Source organism: Vombatus ursinus, unplaced genomic scaffold (assembly GCF_900497805.2).
Source record: "Vombatus ursinus unplaced genomic scaffold, bare-nosed wombat genome assembly UNPS02015255.1, whole genome shotgun sequence".
NCBI classification, from domain to species: domain Eukaryota; kingdom Metazoa; phylum Chordata; class Mammalia; order Diprotodontia; family Vombatidae; genus Vombatus; species Vombatus ursinus.
The window spans coordinates 8,183,426-8,207,752 of NW_020955033.1; the positions used below are offsets into that span (position 1 = coordinate 8,183,426).

General features: G+C 36.3%; 1 protein-coding gene across 2 annotated transcripts in view; it reads right to left on the reverse strand.

Moving 5' to 3' along the window:
• LOC114031930 (ubiquitin-conjugating enzyme E2 variant 2) overlaps positions 1-21,796 on the reverse strand; it is a 47,730-nt gene extending 25,934 nt beyond the window's left edge. The window contains exon 1 of one of the 2 annotated variants that reach the window (XM_027847146.1): positions 21,725-21,796. In XM_027847146.1, the coding sequence (XP_027702947.1) occupies positions 21,725-21,740 (16 nt within the window). In that variant the 5' untranslated portion in view covers positions 21,741-21,796. The remainder of the gene's footprint in view (positions 1-21,724) is intronic. The other variant, XM_027847147.1, reaches the window with a different exon arrangement.
• Positions 21,797-24,327: the final 2,531 nt, after the last annotated feature.

Sequence of the window (24,327 nt, forward strand, 5' to 3'; positions counted from 1 at the left end):
TATCAACATCAATGCATAAATACATGATTTTAATGGTGCATTTCACTGTTCAGAAGGCATTCACAGAATTCTATTTAATTCTTCTCTTGATATTTGCTTCTTGGCATGTCATTACATTGCAGATTAATCATTTCCAATGGGAGGATAGGTAGAAGCTCCTAAATTGCATAGTTAAATGAATTTTTAAAAACAGAAATTTTTTGTACTTGCATACCGGTCTGAAAAACACTGCTGTAACTATGGTCTCAGCTCAGAAAATGTATCATCAGATACATAAATTTGTGTGGGAATGGAGAACTTGCTTGTTTTAACTTTTGACAGAATGGGAAGTGTTGTTCAACATCACTTGTGACGTTACTGCCAAATCTACTGCAGTCTAAGTTTCACATATAAGTATGTTTGGCCTTGTGATTTTTTTAGGTTGAATTCATTAAGAAACATTATCAAGTCTTCAGTAATAGCTAACTAAACTTTTTTTTTCTCTTCTTAAAAAAGTAAGAAAAAAGAAATATCCTGGTACAGTGATATGCAGAGCATTTGAAATGTTACTAAGTTATAACTCCATCATGGCAACTCATAATGCAAAGAGCAGCAGTGCAAAGTGATGAAAGCACCACATAAAATCTCTGTTGCAATTGTTCTAATAAAATTTTATTTTAAAATATAAAACTGTGTACAATGTTTTCCTGGTTCTGCTCATTTCACTTTGCATCAGTTCACACAAGTCTTTCCAGGTTTTTCTGAAATCTATCACTTCTTATTGCACAACAGTATTCCATTACATTCATATATCATATCCTGTTCAGTCATTCCCCAATTGTTAGCCATCCCCACAATTTCCAGTATTTTGTCACCATGAAAAGAGCTGCTATAAATATTTTTGCACATGTAGTTTTTTCCCTTTTTTTATAGTCTCTTTGGGATACAGATCTAGCAGTGCTACTGCTGAATCAAAGGGTATGCAGTTTGGCTGCCCTTTGAGCATAGGGCAAACTGCTCTCCAGAATGGCTGGATTGGTTCACAATTCCGACAGTGCATTAATGTCCCAATTTTCCCACAACCTCTCTAACATTTATCATTTTCCTTTTTTGTCATATTACCCAATCTGATAGGTGAGAGGTGGCACCTCAGAGTTGTTTTAATTTGTAATTCTCTAATCAAAAGCAATTTAGAGCAAGGCTTCTTAAACTTTTTCCACTGGGGAGGGGTTGCATTGAATGTCCTGAGGGCATGCACAGTGCAAAGTACACATGCTTTGTGTTCAGAACCAAGGCTGCAGTGAAGTTGCTCCATGCAACACAGAACACCTAGGATTCATTCCAAGTTTGGTCATTTTTGGTAACTGCTCATTTAGAAACCTTTTACTATTGCCAACCCACAGTTTAAGAAGCACTGACTTAGATAGAGCACTTCTTCATATGCCTATAGATAGCTTTGATTTATTCATCTGAAAACTGACTGTTCATATCCTTTGACCACTTATCAATTGGGGAATGGCTTGTATTCTTATAAATTTGATTTAGTTCTCTGTATATTTGAAAAATGAAGCATTTATCAGAGATACTTGCTGTAAATATGGTTTCCCAGCTTTCTGCTTTCCTTCTAATCTTGATTTTGTTCATACAAAGCTTTTAATTTTAATAAAATCAAAATTATCTACTTTCCATTTCATGATGCTATCTCAGTCATGAATTCTTCCCTTCTCTATAGATCTGACAGGTAGACTATTCCTTGCTCTTCTGGTTTACTTTTGGTATCGCCCTTTTATGGCTTAATCATGCACCCATCATAACCTTATTTTGGTGTATGGTGTGATATGTTGGTCTTTACCTAGTTTTTGTCCTATTGTTTTCCAGTTTTCCCAGCAATTTTTGTCAAATAGTGAGTTCTCATCCCAAAGGCTATGGTCTCTGGGTTTATCAAACACTAGGTTACTACGGTCGTTGACTATGTCATGTGTACCTAAACCTGTCCACTGATTCACCACCCTATTTCTTGGCCAGTAACATATAGTTTTGATGGTTACTGCTAAAATATAGTTTGAGATCTGGTATTGGTAGGCCAACTTCCTTTGCATTTTTTTTTCATTAATCTCCTTAATATTCTTGATCTCTTGTTCTCCAAGATGAATTTTCATATTATTTTTCCCAGCTCTAACTATTTTTTGGTAGTTTGAATGGTATGGCACTAAATGAGCAAATTAGTTTAGACAGAATTGCCATTTTTATTAGACTGCCTTGGCCTACCCACGAGCAACTGATATTTTTCCAATCGTTTAGATCTGACTTTATTTGTATGAAAAGTGTTTTGTAATTATGTTCATATAGTTCCTGGGTTTGTCTTGGCAGGTAGACTCCCAAGTATTTTATATGACAGTTTTTTTAAATGGAATTTCCTCTATCTCTAGCTGCTGGACTTTGTTGGTCATAAAAAGAAGTTCTGATGATTTAGGTGGGTTTATCTTATATCCTGCAATTTTGCTAAAGTTGTTAATTATTTCAAGTAGTTTTTCAGTTGATGCTCTAGGGTTCTCTAAGTATACCCTCATAACATCCGCAAAGAACGGCAGTTTTGTTTCCTCACTGCCTATTCTAAATCCTCCCATTTCTTTTTCTTTTCTTATTGCTAAAGCTAACATTTCTAGTACTATACTGAATGACAGTGGTGATAATAGGCATCCTTGCTCTACCCCTGATCTTACTGGGAAGGCTTCTAGCTTATCCTGATTACAATTAATGCTTGCTGATGGTTTTAGAGAGATACTAGTTATTTTAAAGAATGCTCCCTTTATTTCTATGCTCTCTACTGTTTTTAATAGGAATGGGTGCTGTATTTTGTCAAAAGTTTTTTCAGTACCTATTACGATAATCATGATTTCTGTTGGTTTTGTTATTAATATGGTGAATTATGTTGATAGTCTTCCTAATATTGAACCAACCCTGTATTCCTAATTCCCACCTGGTCATAGTATATAATCCCTGTGATACATTGCTGTAATCACCTTGCTAGTATTTTGTTCAAAATTTCTGTATCAATAGTCATTAGGAAAATTGGTCTATAATTTTCTTTCCATTTTAGCTCTTCCCAGTTTAGGTATCAGTACCATATTTGTGTCATAAAATGTGTTTGGTAGGATCCCTTGTTCACCTATTTTTCCGAATAGTTTATACAGTATTGGAATTAGTTGTTCTTTAAGTGTCTGGTGGAACTCACTTGCGAACCCTTCTGACTGGGGATTTTTTCTCAGGGAGTTCATTACTGGCTCGTACAATTTCTTTTTCTAAGATGGGGTTATTTAGGCATTTTATTTCCTGATCTGTTAACCTGAGTAATTTACATTTCCAGAAATATTCATCTATTTCACTCAGATTATCAGATTTATTGTCATTATCATTGGGCAAAATATTTCCTAATGATGGCTTTAATTTCTTCCTCATTGGTGGTGATTTCACCCTTTTCATTTTTGATACTGGATATTTGGTTTTCTTCTTTAATCAAACTAACCAATGGCTTATCTATCTTATTGGTTTTTTCATAAAACCAGTTCCTAGATTTATTAGCTCAAAAGCTTCTTTTTTACTTTTAATCTTATTAATCTTGCCTTTAATTTTCAGGACTTCCAATTTGATGCTCAATTAGGGATTTTTAATTTGCTCTTTCTAGTTTTTTTTAGTTGCATGCCCAATTCATTGATCTGTTCTTTTTCTGTTTTGTTGATATAAGAATTTAGAGAAATAAATTTTTCCCTAAGTACTGCTTTGGCTACATCCCATAAATTTTAGTATGTTGTCTCATTGTTGTCATTCTCTTTATTGAAATTGCCTGTTTCTACGATTTATTCTTTGAACCACTTACTCTTTAGGATTAGATTATTATTTCCAATTAATTTTTAGTCTATCTTTCCATAGCCCTTTGTTGAGTGTAATTTTTATTGCATTATGAACCAAAAAGAATACATTTAATATTTCTGCCTTTCTACATTTGATTTTGAGGGGTTTATGCCCTACTACATGGTTAATTTTCATATAGGTGCCATGTGCTGCTGAGTAAAAGATGTATTGCTTTCTGTTCCCATTCAGTTTTTTTCCAAAGATCTCTCAAATATAACTTTTCTAATATTCTATTTATCACTTTGGTTTCTTTCTTATTTATTTTTCAGTTGGATTTACCAAGTTGTGAGAGGGGACAGTTGAGGTCCACCACTAGTATAGTATTGCTATTTATTTCTTCCTATAACTTACTGAACTTCTTTAAGACACTGGATACTATACAACTTGGTGCATACATGTTTAGTATTGATATTGCCTCACTGTCTATGGTACCTTTTAACAAGATGTGGATTCCTTCTCCTCATCTCTCTTAATTAGGTCTATTTTTGCTTTTACTTTGTCTGAGATAAGGATTGCTACCCCTGAGGTTTTTTTTACTTCAGTTGAAGCATAACAGATTCTGCTCCAGCCCCTTACCTTTACTCTGTGTATACATAGTATCAGCAACACTGTGTGAAGATCAACTATGAATTAGTCAGCTTTTCTCAGCTATGCAAAGATCCAAGACAAGTACAAAGGACTCAGGAATGCAAATACTAACCATGCCCAGATAACAAACTGATGGATTCTGAATGCAGATGGAAAGCATACTTTTTTCACTTACTTTATTTTTTGTGCTTTTTTTTTCCTTTTGATCTGTTCCTTCTTTCACAATTGTGACTAAGAAAATATACTTTACATGATAGTACATCTATAACCTATCTCAAAATCACTACCATTTTCAGAAGGGGGAGCGAGAAAAATTTGGAACTCAAAATCTTATAAAAATGAATGCTAAAAATTGTCTTGACATGTAATTGGGGAGGGGGGAATATAATACTATTTTTAAAAAGATTCAAAAAATAAAATACAAAACTATTCTTAGCTCATTGGCTCATGGGTAAGTACAAAGATAGGAGGCAGGCTATATGTGGCCTGTGAACTATCATTTGTCAACCCCTGAGCTAGAACACCGAGTCAAATCAAGCAAGCTGATACTTAAGAAGGATAAACTCAAAGTTGAGAAGTTTCTTAATCTCAAAAAACTTGATTTTAAAAAATCAAATTTGAGAAATATAAAATGGGGAAGGTATGGCTAGATGATACAAAAAGATCGAGGGGCTTAGCAGACTACAACTTCAACAATGATATGGCAACCAGAAAATAAAAAAGAGCTCATGCAATCCTAAACTGAATTAAAAGAATCAGTGTAGTAAAAAAGGAGCTAGAGTACTACTCTGCTCTCTGCTTGGTCAGACAACACTCAATTCTAGGTGCTGTATTTTGTAAAGGGCATTTATAAATTGCAGAATATCTAAAGTAGGGCAATCAGGACAGATCTCAAGTCCATTCTGGGAATAACTATCCCAAAGAAGAGCCAAGTTGGGGAGATAAGCCTTTAAAATATCTAAAGGATCATCATGAAGGATTCAATATGCTCTGCTTAAGAGGAAATAATTAGAAACAATGTACAGAAGTTGTAAAAAAGGCAAATTAAGATTTGATATAAGGAAAAATGTCCTAACATAGCTATCTAAAGGTGAAATAGGATGCCTTAAAACTATGAACTTAAAAGTTCTCAACCCTTGTGATGTCATGGACCATGGTGGCACTCTGGTGGTCTCCTCAGAATATTTGCTGCCTACATTCGTAACAGAAGGGAATGCTACAGAGGTTAGTGAAAATAATCATACACTTTTTCCCATCAAGTTTACAGACCCCCTGAAATCTGTCCCTGGACCCCAGGTTTAGAAACTCGTGCTTTAGGATGTAGTAGGTTCTCAATGGAGATCATCAAGAAAAAGGTCAATGACCTTTCATGAGGTAGACTTAGTAAAAGGGATTCATGTTCAGGTACAGGTTGGATTAAACGGCCTGTGACATATCTTCCAATGCTGAGATTCTGTGATTCTATTTTTAGGGCTAGGGACTGAATCATTCAAGACATGTGGATGAGTGTGGAACATACTAGGAACCTAACTTTTTTTCCTGACCAACATTTTGAAAAAAGTTACCCTAGTGGAAGTTACTTAAATATCTAGATTCTTCAGTGTGCTGAAGTAACAATATCAATTTTTAATAGCAGTAGTTTTTTTTTTTTTAACGTAGGTACATGTTCTTTCATTTTGGAATAATTTTCTTTAAATTGAGATTTTTAAAAAACCCACAAGTTTATCTTTCTTTTCCTCTTCTATAAGTGGGAGAAAAAAATAGACAAGCTAAATACATTACCCAGTTTACAGTTCTTGTGTTAAACCTAATTGAAATTATGTTTCACAAAAATAAAACTTCGAGAGGTTTGGTTAAAACACTTTTGAATCTGTTATTGAGGAAACACTATTCCTCATATATAAAGCTACTATTTAATTCAATAAAATATCAACAGTTCCAGCCTTGGAGTCAAAAGGATATGAGTTCAAACCCAGCCTCAGGCACTTGACACTTACTAGCTATGTGACCCTGAGCAAGTCACTTAACCTCGATTGCCTCACCAAAAAGCAAAAATAAAATGAAATATCAACATCTACTGTTCCAGTTGATAGTGGCCCTAACACAATGTAAGAAAAATTGTTTAAATAGCTCTAATTAACATAGTAAAATATCAGGTTATTCACTTCTCAGATACTTTAATAAAAGTACCTACACTTCAATAAACTTTTATAAATAATCCGTTTTCTGAACACTACAAATCTAATCTATACAAATACCAAAATAAATCACTGCTTTAAAATGTGTAGTGTCTTAAGATGAAAAAGACATTATTTTGTGAATGTGTAATATAAAGTAAAAATGTACTTTTGCTGAAAAAAAGTAAGCCTTCTTGACTAGTTAAATCACTCACTCAACGAAATGCATTAAGTAACTAGAATATAAACCAATCGTAGTTCACGGTACTAGGAAATGGATAATAATATTCACTTCAGCAAATATAAATATAGAACACTGAGATACATAACAGATACCATTTTGTCATAATATGTGATAGTGATTATTTTATACCTGATAATAACTACATACAATTACAAAAAGACATCTTGGCAGAACTGTCATGTTAAAACAACTATAACAAGTAGTAGATACTGCATGAACCTAAAATGTAACTACACTTGTTAATGACATACCAAAAGGTTATCTAAAACAGGAGATGGCCTCCATACTAAAAGTAACCACTTCTACCACTGAATAAAGACACTAACTATAGTAAACATGGTTGGTTGTCAAAAAACATCTATCAAGTATCACAGATGCTCACCCCCCTAAAAAAAATCTTGACTCTAACAAGGCAGAAGCTCTACTCTCAACTCTTCTATGGCCTTTCTCATTTCTTCCACTGAGCTTTTCCACAAGCTGCCTATCTTACAAAAAGAACTGAAAGGAAAAACTTTCCATTTTTATTTTGAAGAAATTGCCCATTTTCAGTTTTAAAAAACTGCACAAGCTTTTTGTGGTGGCAAAGAATTGGAAACTTAGGGGATGCCCATCAATTGGGAAATGGCTAAACAAGTTGTGGCATATGAATGTAATGGAATACTATTATTCCATAAGAAATGGTGAGAAGGCAGATTTCAGGAAAACCCAGACATGAACTGATGCTGAGTGAATTAAGCAGAACCAAGAGAACATTGTACACAGCAACAGCAACAGCAACACTATGCAATGATTAACTATGTCAGACTTAGCTCTTCTCAGCAATACAATGATCTAAGACAATTCCAAGACTCATGACAGAAAATGCTAACCACATCCAGAGAAAGAACTATGGAGTCTGAATGCAGATAGAAGCATACTATTGTCATTTTTTTTCTTTCTCAGGTTTTTCCCTTTTGTTCAGATTCTTCTTTCACAACATGACTAATGTGAAAATATGTTTAACATGACTGTACATGTATAAACTATATCAGATTGCTTGCTGTCTTGGGGAGAGGGGTAAGGAAGGAGGGAGGGAGAAAAATTTGGAACTCAAAATTTTACAAAAATGAATGTTGAAAACTATATATGTAATTGGAAAAAAAATACTATTAAGGAAAAAAAACTGCAGAGGAGTTATCTTCACTTCTTTTTGAAGCAAAACTTGCCTTTATTTCAAAAGGACAGTTTATTCAAAGTTGGGGTACTCACAGGTTATCTTTATTAGGTCATTTGAAGCAAAATTTCAGACCATTATAGTCAAATACACCTGAGTTGGAAACATTTTTTTTTCCATTTAAATTATTTTTTTAACATCCTCTATTTTGGATTACCTGCACCAGTGGTGCCAAACTTAAATAGGAAAAGTGGAGAGGGGAAACAAAACACCCAAAATTCAAATGTAAATGTAACAAAATTACAAAGATCAAGCAGGATTTGAATGAAAAGGTATGACCACTCCTCTGTGGACATGGCAGATCCACAGGTATTACATATTGCACAGGTTTTCAGATTTTTTTCAATGCATCTATCAGTTATGCTGATTTTTTCCACTAAAAAAATTGTTATACAGGATGGTTCTCTGGAAAGGATTGGGAGAGAAACAGTTGGGATAACTATGATGATGTAAGAACAGAAGTCTTCACTACAAACTTATTTTAAAAAAAAGAAAAATGGAAGAAGGGGATATTTATTAGAAAATCACAAATTAAAATTTTCCATATTGTATTATATTTTTATTTATTTTGCTAAATATTTCCCAATTAAATTTTAATCTGATTTAGCAAGTTCAAGTTGGGGAATGAATTTGCCCTTTCTGATCTATACTATTGTTTTCATTTTTGGACAACCAAGAATTGGAATTGTTGTATGGGTCAATTATATCATCATAAGATAACTAATAAGGTCATTGATTAGATACCTGTACAGCTTTATACAAGGAAAAACTTATAATCATTGGGTTTTTTTACTCATCCTTAACACCATCTTTACTAAATGTAGATTACAATAGAAAAATAACACGTTGAACAAAAACAGACAGCAGGTCAGTAGTTTTGTATAAATACAATTTTTTAAAAATATTATTACAAAAATCGCCATAATTGCATTATGGAATAGCTAAAATATCAGCTGACACCACTCACTTAATACTGTTGGTCACACTGTATTTTAACCCTAGATATTTAAAAAAGGAAAACAGAAATCAGAGTAACATTCCTGTCATATAGAAGACGACATACAAAATTTAAAAACTTACAAGTTGTCTCAGTAAATGGAAAGTAGTCTGATTATCTTAAGAATATCTTCACAAATAAATTCCATTGGGAATACTCTTTAAGATACAGTCAAGATAATAAAATCATAACCCTAAAGACAAGTAGTAGCATTCCCAAACAGATAAAAGGAGAAATAAATATAATTTACTTCCATTTAACTGTTTTTAAATAAATTGAGAAGTGAATTTGCATGAATATAATTTACTTCTTTTCTACACACACACACACACACACCCCTGAAGGGAAACTTATTAGTGAAATACTGCAATGCAGAGAAACAGAAACTGAACCCAGAAACATTACAAAGCAGAGAAAAGAATACCTTTTTTTGGTGCTAATGATTTCCACTAATCTTAATGTAGTCTAATACCAAATATATCACCATCATATAGACACAAGACTACCACAAAGGATGACAAACGCTTACTTGTCTATGTCTAGGTGCTCTAGACAAGACACATGGTAGCTGTTGATATTTAAAACCTTTTATATCAAATAAATAGTAAGAGTTAAAATAAACACATAAGTAAATTTTGTGAAATGTTCTACATAAAGGATTCCTGTAGGATGCTGCATGATTACTATCCCATAGGAACTAAAACAAAAAACAAAAACAAACAGGATTATCTCAAGGCTATTCTAGTAAGAAAAAAAACATTTTACAACAAAATAAACTTTTCACCAAACAGTTGCTATAAAATAAACACAAAATTTGTTAATCAAAGTTTTCCAACTGGGGCATCTAGGTGGTGCAGTGGATAAGCTCTGGCCTTGGAGTCAGGAGGACCTGAGTTCAAAAATGACCTCAGGTACATGACAATAGCTGTGTGACCTTGGGCAATTCACTTAACCCCTATTGCCTCACCAAAAAGGCAAAAAAAAAGTTTTTTAAGAAAGATTTTCCAACAGCTTCAGTATTTCCTCTGGTGAAATGTAAGTACTATTTAGTATGACTTAACTGTTTGACCTCTGGCAGACATTTTTGCCCTTCTGGGCCTCAGTTTACTCATCTGTAAAATAAAATATTGGCCTCCAAGGTCCAAGTTAATCTTCAAGTTTCCTTCCAGATCTAAATCTTATGATTACATGAAATAAGTAAACGAAAGACTTTATTCAACTCAGGGTGAATAAATTTATTAAGTAGGTTGGTTTTGAGTTCTGGAATCAAGAGATTCCAAGAGAAAGATGTTTCAGTGGAAAAAGCATTGTCTCTGGAGTAAGAGAAACACTAAATTAATATTATTATTATTACTATTAATAATAACAACACTTAAACAACTCTTTTAAGTTTTGCAAAACACTTAAAACATTATCTCATTTAATCCTCACAACAATCCTAAACGCCGTTATGCCCATTTTATGGATGAACTAGGGCTCAAATTCCACACGTGTGAGCTGGCACAAGTCGCTTAACCTCCCTATGCTTCAGTCATCTCATCTGTAAAATGAGGGGGCTGGACAAGATGACAAATTAAGTTACTCCCAATTCTTCATTCATGTCCATACGATCCTATAATTGAAGTATCAAATGGCAAGAACACTTGTGAATAGTGTCTGGTATTGTGTAACAGGTTTATGCTTTTGCTTTGCTCAAGACCAATGATTTCACTGGTACAGGGAAACAGTAGCATGGAAATTCCCTCTACCAATGCAGATCAGCAACTCAAATATAACTTATAGATTATCTTGGAATAGAGTTTAAAGCTCTTGGAACAGAGAGTTTAAAGCATTTGTCCATGGTCACATAGCCAGTACGTGTCAAATTCAAAACCTGAACCCAACTTTCTGACTCCAAGGCCAGCCTCCATCCACTAAGTCAGTGGGGTGAAAATCAAACAGAACCAGATCTGTGCTAAGACAGAAAACCACAAACATCTTCTATGTTGTATTACTTTTTTGGGGGGGAGGGAGGTTAGGCAATGGGGTTAAGTGACTTGCCCAGGGTCACACTGCTAGTATGTTGTCAAGTGTCTGAGGACGCATTTGAACTCAGGTCCTCCTGACTCCAGGGCCAGAGCTCTATCCACTGTGCCACCTAGCCGCCCCCTATTATTTTTTGTTTTTGTTAAACAATTCCCAATAGCATTTTAATCTGATTTGGCCCAGTCTAACACCTCTGCACTCTATCATGCTGCTTCTCATTTTGAAAGTTAGAGATGTTATTGGCATACACAAAAATACTCCAGTTGCTGGAGTTAAAATCTAAAGTACATTCAAAATGATGAACATTTTTCTATTGCTTAAAGGATTATACCTGAAAGAGGAACAAAACCGCATTCTCCAAATAGTTATTAATTTAAAAACTCAAGATCTGGCAGTTCTTATTCTTGCTTTCTTGATAACGTCATCACAAATAATCACTTTAAAAATTCTCTTAATATTGTTGGTGTTAATAGTCTTTTTACTGAGTCACAAGATGAGAAGCACTTATAATACCAATCAGAGATGAAAAATAAGATTACCTCAAATAAGACTGCCTCACAATTTCATCAATGTGGTGCTCCCTACAATGGAACAGATCATCACACCCTATCCATATGTGCTTGATTCTTTCCCAAGTTCTCAATTCAGGAATTCCCAATTGCTTATTTGTTCACTAGCAAAATATCCAGTAAATCATTCACAGACAGGCCAAACAACCAACTAAGGACCTTCCTCTAAATTCCAGAGCATAGAGCTCTTGCATTTCATGGATACTAATGTAGAATGCAGGCTACCCAACAATAATTCCTCCATACTTCTTTTCTGGTGATACATTTCTCTAATGATATCCTTGGCACTTCTCTTGTGCAATTTTCTGCAGGTAATGTTTCAGCCTACTCACACTTGACAATGTGCCCTTCTACTGTCCTTTGGGTAACCCACATATGTAATTCTTCAGAAACTGAAGGATATGATGCAGAATTTTATAGCATCATGTGAGGAATATTAGTGTAAAACAGATTTGCCTTTAAAAAAAAAAAGAAAGAAAGAAAATTGAGATCATTAAAAGCACTGTACAATTTCCCAAAGGCAATTCAGCCTTTTTTTTTTTAATTGTTAATCTGAAGTACATATCCAAAATATAAATGGTGAGGTAATATGGTATAGTACATAAGGCAATGGATTTATATTCAAGACTTGAGTTTAAATAATGGTTCTGTCACTTGCTAGTTTATGTGACCAGTGACATTGGCCTCATTGCTATTCCTTAACAAGACACTCCACCTCCTAATTTCAAGCATTTGCACAGGGTGTCCCCTATGCCTGGCATTCTCTCCCTCATCTAACTCCTGGTTTCCCTGACATCCTTCAAGTCTCAACTAAAACGCTTCCTTTTGCAAGCCTTTCTAGATCTCCCTTAATGGTAGTGCCTTCCCCCAGAGATTAACTTCAATGTATCCTGTATATATCCTGTTTGTATGTAGCTGTTTACGTTGTCTCCCCCGTGAGATTTCAAGTTCCTTGACAGCAAAGACTGTTTCTACATTTCTTTTTTGTAACACTGCCTGATACATAGTAGGTGCTTAATAAATGCACTGATTTTGGGCAAGTCACAACCTCTTGCAGCCTCAACTGCTTTATCTATAAATTGAGGGGCTGAACTTGATGAACTCCAAGGTCTCTTTCAGCTCTAAACCTATGATTCCATGAAGGACCAACTCCATAAGCTGTCCATCCAGCACAGTACAGCAGAAAGATCACTGGTTTAGAAATAAAAGGACCAGATTTCAAATACGGCTTCTGATTCCTTCTGCATGACCCTACGCAAGTCACTTAAGCTTTCAGGGTCTCAGTTTCCTCATCTATAAAATGAGGGGGTTGGACTAGATGGTTTCTTAGGTCTCATCTAATTCTAATTCCATGAAGCTAAAACCCTCTAAGAGGCATTCTTTAACCATCTGGTTTTTATGGCATTAGGGTAAATTCTTCTGAGAGATTATTGATCAGTTTTTGGGGTTTTCTGGCTTCAGACCAAACACTTGACACTTAATAGCTGTGTAACCCTGGGCAAGTCACTTAACCCCAATTGCCTAAAAGAAAAAAAAAGATCAGTTTTTTGCAGTTTTTTGGGTTTGATGAAATTAGCATACTGCCATCCAAAAACAGGAGCATCTTGTTAGAATTTACCTTCTTCCATTTTTGACTCTGTGCTAAACATATTGATAGGGCAAATACCTTTGCCAAGCACAAGTCTCTAACTAATGGCCTCACTCAATTATTATTAGAGGATCGAATGAACTTATTTCTCTTGTTACATATTTCAAGGAATTTTGTATGATGTTAACAGGCATGGGAAAACAATTTGTTGTAGTAGTCTTTAAGACTTCAGTTTGCTCTACAAAAAATATTTAACACTCTATACATTGCATCCTCATGCAACACATTGGGGTCCATAATGCTAGAGTCCAAATGATTACTCCTTCCACTATTAATGATGGAAAAAAGATTGTTAGAGTAATCTTGACAGACTTTTTTTCCTTCCAATTTCAATTTTAGATACTCAACATAATCTAGTTTAACTGGGTTCTGTAAACTTGACTTCTGTTACACTACTCACTATTTTTTGAGGCTGTCATTACTCCTAATTTAACATTAAGACTTTATATACAAGTTTCTATTCAAAACTGGCATTTCTCTCATCTGTCATCTCTCTCCATTTGGCAGCTTTGCTTGAATGAGATTTACTAAGCTCTTTTAGTCTACATTGTGACAAGTGATTTACACCCTGATGTTAATCTTTGCTCAAAATGATGGTCTGACTGTACAAAGAGAGCTAATTCAGAAATGACTACCACATGGGTAAAACCAGTAGTTTCCCATCCTGCCTCTTCCATGTGACAGACAGCCTTTCAAACACTTGGAGATAACTATCAGGTTATTCCCTCTAAATCTTCACTATCAAGGCTAAACATCCCCCCTGCCTTCAAACAATCCTCAGATGGCATGAATTCAGACCTTTACCATACTGCTTGCCCTCTTCTGGACATTCTCCATGTTCTTCCTAAAATGTGGTATCCAGAACAGAACACATACTTCAGATATGGTCTGACCAGAGCAAAGTACAACAGAACTACCATATTACTTTAATCCTCAATGCTATACCTTTCTTGAAGTTGAACAAAAAAAGGAAAATGACAAATACTGGAGATGTGGGAAAACATGTACATGTACATGAACATGAACACACTGTTGGAAGAGAAGTGAACTAGTCCAGACATTCTAGAAAGCAATTTGGAACTATGCTCAAAATGTTAATAAACTGTGCATACTCTTTGATGCAGCAATACCATTACTAGGCCTGTAATCAAAAGAGATCAAATAAAGAGGAAAATGTCCTGTATGTATAAAAATATTTTAGTAGTTCTTTTTGTGATGGCAAAGAACTGAAGGAGGCAACTCATCAACTGGGAAATGACTGCAGAAATTATGGTAAATGAATGTAAAACTACTGTGCTGTAAGAAATGGTGGTGGGAATGGTTTCAGAGAAACAGGAACTTATACAAAATAATACAAAGTAAAGTGAGCAGAAAGAACCATATATACAATAATACTGTGAAGACAGGCAATTTCAAAAGGCTTAATTAAGAACTCTGATCAATTTAATGACCAACCACAATTTCAAAGGACTCATGATAAAAATTGCTATCCATCTCCTGATAGAGAGTTGATGAACTTAGATTGAGATATACATTTTTGGACACTGACATTGTGGGAATGTTTTTTCTTGACATGCATGTTTGTTAGACATGTTTGTTTTGTTTTTCTTTCTTTTTCAAGAGGACTGGAAGATGAAGTAAATTTGTTAAGTGAAAAAAATTTTTTCTTTTAATTTTAAAGCTATACCTTTCATAATATGGCCTATGATGGTTTTAGATAGCTTGGTTGTCATAGCACACTGTTGACTCAAATTGAGCTTGTTTTCCGCTGAAATTCCTAGATCTCTTTTTTTCTTTCAGGCAATTGGGGTTAAGTGACTTGCCCAGGGTCACACAGCTATTAAGTGCCAAGTGTTTGGTCTGAAGCCAAATTTGAACTGACTTCAGGGCCACTGCTCTATCCATTGTGCCACCTAGCTGTCCCTTCCTAGATCTTTTTTCCAAATAAACGTCTAGCCATGCTCCCCAACTGTATATTACAAAGTTGATTTTTTTAACCCAAGTGTAAGCTTTTAAATTTGATCTTTATTCTATTTGATCCAATGCTGTCTTTGAATCCTACCATACACTTCTATCTACTTGGTCACTGAATAAGGATCTCATATTTAGAATACCCATGGCTAAGTACAAACTGAAAACTATGTGATTCTGGGAATCCTCTGCCCCTTTTCCATAACTGCCACAATCAATGCAAATGGGGAATGGCACAAAGATGAGGGACATTTTGTGTTTTTTCTTTGTTTCATGGACTGCTTAGCCCAAGAATTCATCACCCAAGTGGCCATCCTACTGGTGATGACCCTTTTCATACTGAGTCAAGCTCGTTGTCAGGAAGCAGATTTGGTTTGGTCTTTTGCCAGAACCACACCTGAGTTTTTGAAGGCTATGTCAGCAGAGTACAAGCTCTGGATACATCTTATGTACTCTGCTGACATAACCCTCAAAAACTCAGACTCAACTCCATGTGTTCATGAACCATCCTGAAACAAGTTCAGGACTTGGTTAGGACTATGTAGAAGAAAACAAGGCTAATGCAAAATAGCTTCATTTCATGAAACAAAAACTCAATATCCAATTTACAGTGGATATCTACTTGAAATTTGTGCCTACATGAAAAACTCCATCAGTCACAAAGGTGGGTCACCAATGATTCCATCAAAATTTATTTATTATGTGGTACCTACATAGGAGGCACTGGGGTTACACAGATTACTAAAATAAGTCACTGAACTTGAGTGGTTTATAATTTTGCAGAAAAATGAGGTATATACACAAATATTTAGAATCATAGAAAATATAACTGAAAATTACCTTAGAGATCATCCAAGTCCAAATTATTCATTTTAAAAACAGGAAATTAAGATTCAGAGAGTTTAAGTCATTTGCCTAAGATCACACAGCTAAGTGTGGCAGAGGTATAACTCAAACATTGGTCCTCTATCTCCCAGCCCCAATAATCATTTCACTATACCACTCTACTGTTCAATATGCTACAAGATAGAATTTTTCAAGGAAAGAAAAAAGATCAGACAAACATATTGTACCTAGGAGGGAAGGATTTACTGTAGGGATAAAAATCATACAAGGGCAAATGATCATCAGAATCAAAGCCCTGGAGGAATAAAACGTTGCAACTTCAGATAAAGCTTAGGTTAGTCCTAGACTTTCAGGAAATCCACTATCACTTCCTATTAGTGTTAGCTAGCTCATATGATATTGTTATCCAATAAGCACAAAGAGAGAAGTCATTGAGTTTTTCTTTGTAATCTATGGAACTATGACAAACTTGGCAAACCCAGAGATTCTTCAAAGGGCTACTGAAAAATAGCAACTGAGAAGCAAGAGGACAAGGGCAGCATAAGAAGCTAATCTGTCCATCCTCACATCACCCCCACCCAGATTACAGGTACAAAAGTAAGATAGGGGCAGCTAGGTGGCACAGTGGATAGAGCACTGGCCCTGAAGTCAGGAGGACCTGAGTCCAAATCCAGCCTCATACCAAACACCTGTCACTTACTAGCTGTGTGACTCTGGGCAAGTCACTTAACCCCAATTGCCTAAAAAAAAAAAAAAAAAAAAAAAAAAAAAAAAAGATAGAAGGGACATAAATAGGGTTCGAACAAAGACTTAAAAAGTAACACCATGACCTTATTCCTAATATATGTCAACCTCCATAAATCCCTTTTATATACCCCAAATTTCCCAAGGATCATACCCACTCATCGAATATGAGAACCAATAATTTACAATAACTGCTAACCAGAATTAAGTTAAATACAAGCAACAAAATACTTTACCATACTATGTGTGGATTTACAATACGAAATTCATGTATTAACACAGATCTGTATAGGCCTTCCTTTAACTAATATATTCATAATTTTAGTACGTTTCTGAATAATTCTCTAAGTAAACTAAGGAACTTAAAAGCAAGATCTTTTTTAGAACAGCTAATATACTGAATAACAATGTCATGTAAAAAATCTGGAGACACTTGAATGATGCCCAGATCTAAGATGAAATTTAATAGAAATACATGTGTGTATGTACACATAAAAGTCTATTATTAGTTGGGCTTTTTTTTAATCAACTGAACAAACACTGGAAGGGGAAGGCATTAGATAATATGCCAAAAATTATTTATAATTTCAGTTAAGGAAAATCAATATCCTTAACTCTAATTTTATATACATACACATGCTAGAATTCCATTTCCTTATATTTTATCTTAGTCTACCTACTTTTTATCCACTTTATTAGAATTATTTATATTCCATTGTACATGTAGATTTTTTAAAAAACATTGCAATGACACAAAAACGTGCTTCTCATGTTCATAACACTATATTGTTTGAAAGAGAGGTCACACTTTTCCCATTAATTTTTGGCTTGCATAAAACCTGAGTGAGGCCAATAATCAGTGTTGGTTTTCAATGTGTTCCTATGTATATTTCCCCCTTTTAAATACATCTCATTTTAGGCTTCTATTCAGATCAGCTTGGGGTATAATGAAATGGTAACTATCAATTTGATGTGTCTATATACATTGATGATTATAATTCCATCATATTAAGATTTATAATTTGCTTCAAGTTGCTAGCAAAGACCTGCTCTGGAAAATCTAAGCTGGTTCTGATAGTCTCAAGGAAAGATACAATGGACAACTATGGAGCAAGTCTTCCCTTAGTTTTTGAGCTCTATTTGCAGGGAATATGGGGTGAAGTCAAATTATCACTTGTACATTCAACTTAGATCCAACACTAACAGTATCCCTCACCTACTTTTGAGGATAAAGTTTCCACATGGTAGACAAAATTTCAAAAACCCTGAAAAGATGCTCCACATCTCAAAAGAAAAAAATATCCAACATCTTTCTTGAGCCCATACACTCCTAAAGCCATTTTAATAACCTCTTCATTTTAACATACAAATGCAATAGAACCCCACTGTAACACTGTAACTGGTATCAGGAGATGAGAATAAAAGCATGTTACAATGATAGGGATATACTATATACATCACTATGTACTTGGAAGGATATGATTTAATATTTAGTTTTGTATAAAATGACAACATAACAAAATACTTTACGAGTTACTGCTGTATTATTACAAGTATTATTTACAATCCTCCAACATTCTTGCTAATAATGCTAAAATGACTAATAAACTGCTAGATGCTCCTAAAATAAGGCCACCTCCACTAGAATAAGAACATCTTGAGGGCAAAGACTGTTTTCACTTTTCTGCCTCCATGCTTCTTAAATGACTGAAATATAATGAAATACTGGATCAATCAACCAAAAAAAAAAAAGTCATCAGGATGTTTTCTCTAAAGCAAAGACCTGGGGTTCTCCTAGAAAAACATGAAACTACTTCACTTTTATGAAAGCATTCATACTTTAATTCAAGATGCTCTTCTAACCTCAAATTCATTATAATTAGAGATGTTTGTTGAAACTGCCTCCTAGAAACATGAAAATGGAATTACATATTTAAGTTTCAAAGACTACAATTATATGTGTAGTCAGGTCTAAATATCTGCAAAAAAATAAAAATTACTATTTATACATTATAAATTGTATCACTTCACATTACATACTTATCCAATTTTTAATTTGTTGAAAGCATAAATGATTGTTATTTTAAGATTATAGCTTTAAGTTAACTTTCAGGTTTTCTACACCCCAGACTGAAGACATGAAAAAATAACTTACATTTACCTTTGCAGGGCCATTAAAAAAAAAAAAAGCTACTTCTATATTCACTTCAGGTCCAACCCTGTCAATGCCCTGGTCACTGATGACCTACAATTCAGATTATCTGGAATTTACTCAAGCTATATTCAGTTAGTCAATAAGCATTTAAGTGCCTTCTATGTGCTAGGCACTATGATAAGAATTGGAGATATAAAGAATGGAAAAAGACAGATCCTGCAACAGAGAAGCTCAAAAGGTAACATGGGAGACCACAAGCAAATATGTGTACAAACAAGCTGTATACAGGAGAAACAGGAAATAATTAACATAGGGAAGAAACTAGAATAATTAAAAAGGGATTGGAAAAGGCTTCCTATAGAAGGTGGTAGCTGCAACTTAAACCAAGAGTTGGAGATGAGGGAAAGCACTAAAAAGAAAATTAAAATATGCTTTATGATTTTTAAGAAAAATTCATTATTTTCACAAAACATAATAACCCTTGCCAAATCACATAAAGGTTTTAAATCATTTCAAAATTTCAGTATAAATAAGCTTTCAACCCACCAATAAGAATAAATTTGAGAGCATTTTTTTCTTCTTAAATAATACATTTGAAATAAGAGCTGGACAACATAAGCTTCAAAAACACTAAAAGAATAATGATATATTAACAACAATTAGTAACCACATGACAGGATGCTGGAATTGGAGCCAGGAAAACCTTTCAAATCAGACCTCAGGCACTTTCTAACTCCGTGACTCTAAAAAAGTCACTTCATCTCTGTGCCTCAGTTTCCTCATACGTAAAATGGGGATATTAATAACACCTACCTCTCGGGTCAATGTGAGGGTCAAATAAGATAACATATGTAAAGTACTTTGCAAAATTTAAGGCACTTAAATAAGTGTACTATATAGCCACTATAGGCACTAAATAAATGCTAGTTATTTATTAGCTATGATTTCATAATCTTAGCTATTTTAGTAGGAAAAATTTGTAATATTTTGTCATATATATTATAACCTTAGAAAGGGCTATTGCCCTAATTAAGTAAAGCAAAAAAGTGTAAACTGGAAAATTCAATTAAACAAGTACTTTTATTATTAATTTCTATAAAACTTTAAGACAGTCCCCCTCCGGGGCAGCTGGGTGGCACAGTGGATAGAGCACAGGCCCAGGACTCAGGAGGACCTGAGTTCAAATTCGGCCTCAGACACATAACACTGGCTGTGTGACCCTGAGCAAGTCACTCACCCCCATTGCCTAGCCTAAAAAAAAAAAAAAAAGACAGTCCCCCTCCTCTTGCTGGTAGTTATGCTCAACTTTTTAAAAAGGGGAAGGGGCCACTCAAAAAGTTATACAATAGTCATAGAAACAGTAACAAATTATTAATGACCTTTTGACAATTCTAACACTAGACCTAAGTGAAGTTTAGAAGGTATATAACATCAACAACAAATAATAAATCAACTGTGACACTTGCATGGTAAATGAAATGAAAATGAGATTTAAAACATTATTCAAAGATTATTTCTAACATGTCACTAGTTTATAGATTTAGAGTTGAAGACCTTAGAGATCATCTAGTCCATTTACAGATTAGGAGGCCCACAGATGTTCAGCAATTTGCACAGTATTCTGAGATATTACCTTAAAATAAAATCTATCACATACCCTATGTGCTCAAATAAGTATTCATAACTACTTAAAATGAATGATAGAAGAAATGTTCTGCTCAACAGTTTTATAGTCGTGTGTGTGTAAATGGTTATTAACCAAGTCTTGCTTGACAAAGCAATTTTTAAAAACATTACACTAAATATATTTTAAAAACATCACCACCCTCTTAATACTAACAAATTCATTAATTTCGATATCTGTTTGTTTAAAGAAAGCTGAAATGTACACAAGGCAGGAAGGAAGTTTAACAGGTCATCAAAGAAATAACTGATTTTAGCCTTCTTAAAACAAATTTATCTTGCTCAGCTAATATTTCACTCGCATTGCACAGCCATTTGCTACAAAACAAAAAGAAATATAACACTAATATGCTTTCAGTAAAATGGGTAAGTTCCTGTTTTGAAAAGTGTCAACATTTCCATGAAACCAAAGTACAAAAAAAAACCCCACCTCTGCTAAATCCCAGGTGCCCACTTAATTTTACACCTCCACTTGACAGCAGCATGGCCTTTCCAGCTAGGAGTCGGGCCCTCGATGGCTGCCTTCCTCCCTCTCGCTCTCCCCCAAGTTCTGCCGTTAAAAGGGCGAAAGGACAAGCGGCCACCGCGTCCCCCCAGCTCCGTCCCCGTTAGAGTGCGTGGGTCTCGAGGGCCCATCCCTCCCCAACCCCCAATCGCCGCCAGGGTCGAGGCTGCCGGGATCGCAAGCCACGGGGCGGCCCAGGAGCGGCGGCGGCGGCCCCGAGTCTCCTCCGACGCTTTCCCGGGCCCAGCGCCCCCGGTCCCCAGCCCTCCTCAGCCCCTCGCCCCGGCCCCGGGGACCAGCCGCCGGCCGCCTTCCACGGCTCTGGGGCCGACCGGGAAACCCCATGTCTTAAGGAGAAGGAAACCCTTCGCCCTCTCTCCCATTTCCAAACCAGCACCAGGACGAGAGTTAGGAGAAGGACTGGGCCAGGGAGGAAAAAAAGTGAAGAAAACCGGCACGAAAACAGACCTGTGGAGACCGCCATCTTCTCCTGCAACCCGGGACTTCTGCCGCCCTGCACGCGCCCCGCCGCGTCATGCGGCGTCACTTCCGGGCGCGCGCGCGCCGCAGCCGGCGCCGCAGCCGGCGCCTCCGCCCCCCACCCCCCTCCCCTGCAGCCTCCGGGGCTTCCAACTGACTCGACTGAGGCGGATCCGACAGCTTCCCTCCTCCCGGCTCTGGGCTCCCCTTCGACTCCCCGCAGCATTTGCCCGTCGCCTTCCCGGCTGCGGGTGAGATGACCTTCCCCAGGTTCTGGGACTAGTCCTTATCAATTCGCATCTTTACCCTGTGGAAGCCTCGGCCACCATCCCACTTCCGACACCCCACCCCCAACGGCCAAGATTCGTTGACGTCCCCAGGTGTAGGGGAGGGGAAGTGGGACGGAGAGAAGATGGAAAACCCGAGGGCGACCCCCTCCCCCCAGCCAAGCTTCGCTGCTGCCCCGAGACCGGGATGGGAGGGAGGGGATACAGAGAACCCAAGGGAACGCCGACCCCGCCCCCGAAGCCGAGTTTGGCGGATGTCCGGAGGGGGAGGGGCGAGGAGATACAAAGGAACCCGTGGGAACGGCGGGTCCGAGGGACTAGAGGAAGCACCGAAAGCTGGAGTGGGGAAAGGCTTGCGCCCCGTGTAGGGGAACCCCTTAACTTTTACCTGAGTAAGTGATAAGGGGGAGTAGCTTTTTCAACCTCGTTGTATGGTGTCAAGGAGAGAGGGGGTAATGGGCGCCCAGCCACCTGGAGCACAACCACAAAAGTAAAGCTACCAGGGATGCTGCTTTTTAAGAGTTAAGGTCCCAGGATACACAGGTTGCTTTGGAAAGTGGTGTTGCTACTAATCCTACGTACACTTCAGAGGCACGTGCCTGACCCTTCAGTACTCCGCACAAAAGTCTTAAATTAATCTTATCCTGTTGATAGTACTTGTATCTTCCCTTCACAATCTGAAAATTAAGACGCTAGATTATTAAATGTAACTATAGCTTTTTTTTTTTTTAAAGGTTCTTGCCATACTGCAGTATCTGATTGCTTTTTTTTTTAAACAACTACAGCTTCTACCTGAAGGTCAGAATCCTCGTTTAAAGCCCCTCTTTCAGCATGTTGCGCCTCAGCCGTCCCTGATTTTCTACCCAAATACGTTGTAATGATCATAACTCCAAAAGTCTCACTTAACACGTATGTAATCACTTAAGTATGTTCTATTATAGTTGGTGTCTTATTCCCCTACTAGAATGGTGAGTTTTGTGAGGTCAAAGATGGTGTCTAATCTAATAACTCAGTATTTTCCTCTAGCATTTATCACAGTGCATAATACATAAATGTTTAAATGAAGAATGAATAAATCATTCTTGGTGAAATTGTGTTGTCTTAGTATATATTCTTCTAATTCCGCTTTTTTCTCACTACATCTCTCATGTATTCCCATATTTTTTAGTATTCTTTCTATTTGTTGCAATGATATTCTGCTTTGCTAATATATGCCACAATTTATGCCGCTGTTTCTCAATGGTTGAATCTTTATGCCCAGTTTTCATTACTAGAATAAATAAAGCTGCTATGGATATCACTTAAAAAAATAAATTGTATTGTCTTTTAACATAGGCTAATTATTATTAAACTTTAAGTTTCACAGAACCTTAACCAACAAACCAAATGCTGATTCTGAAATTCCTCTTATTATTATTATCAGTTATTCATCAACACTGAAATTCCTTTATCTGATAATCTCTGGTCCTTCCACCTTTTCCTCAGAGTTACAACCTCAACCCAGTTCTTTATGGTCCCTTGACCTCCAATCCCTTCATCTGACCCCAATCACCGCACTTCTCACCTCTTCCCCATGCCTTCATCCCTGCATTGACTACTTTCACCTCTGCTCTCCATCTTGATCCTTTGGTAAACCATTTCAATTCTGCACTGTCCTTTTCTCTCCAGTCCTTTTTCTGTCTCCTTTCTTGCCCTGCCAGGTCCTAGCCTTGAAATACTCCCCCTGTCACTCTTACTTATGTACGCTGAACAAAGCTGGATGCTGACCACCTTGCTGTTCATCAAACAAGATATATCTCCCAAGTCTAGGCATTTTCAGTTGCTATTCTCTGTGCCTGTAATTCTCTTCCTCCTTCTCTCTGCCTCCTGGCTTCCTTCTATTCAAAAACCCACCTTCTACAGGAAGCCTTTCCAGATCCCCTTAAGATAGTGCCTTTCCTCCAGTGATTATCTCCAATTTATTCTGTATCTTGGTGGTAGATAATGGTTGCCTGTTGTCTTGCCCTTTAGTCTCTGAGCTCCTTCAGAGCCACAACTGTTTTTTTGTCCTTTTTTTGTATAACTAGAACTTAACATGTTGCCTGGCACATAATAGGTACTTAATAAATACCTTTCAACTTGACTAATGTCCTTTACAGGCTATATATATAGAGACCCAGTTGGCTCTCTATTCTTAAATACCCCAGTTAGGGCCATTTAAGACTCACTTAAAGACTTAGCTCTATACCACCCTTTGGAACCTATCTAACTAAATAGACTCTGTACAGAAGGAAAAAAAAGGCCTTCTGAATCCATAATTCAAAT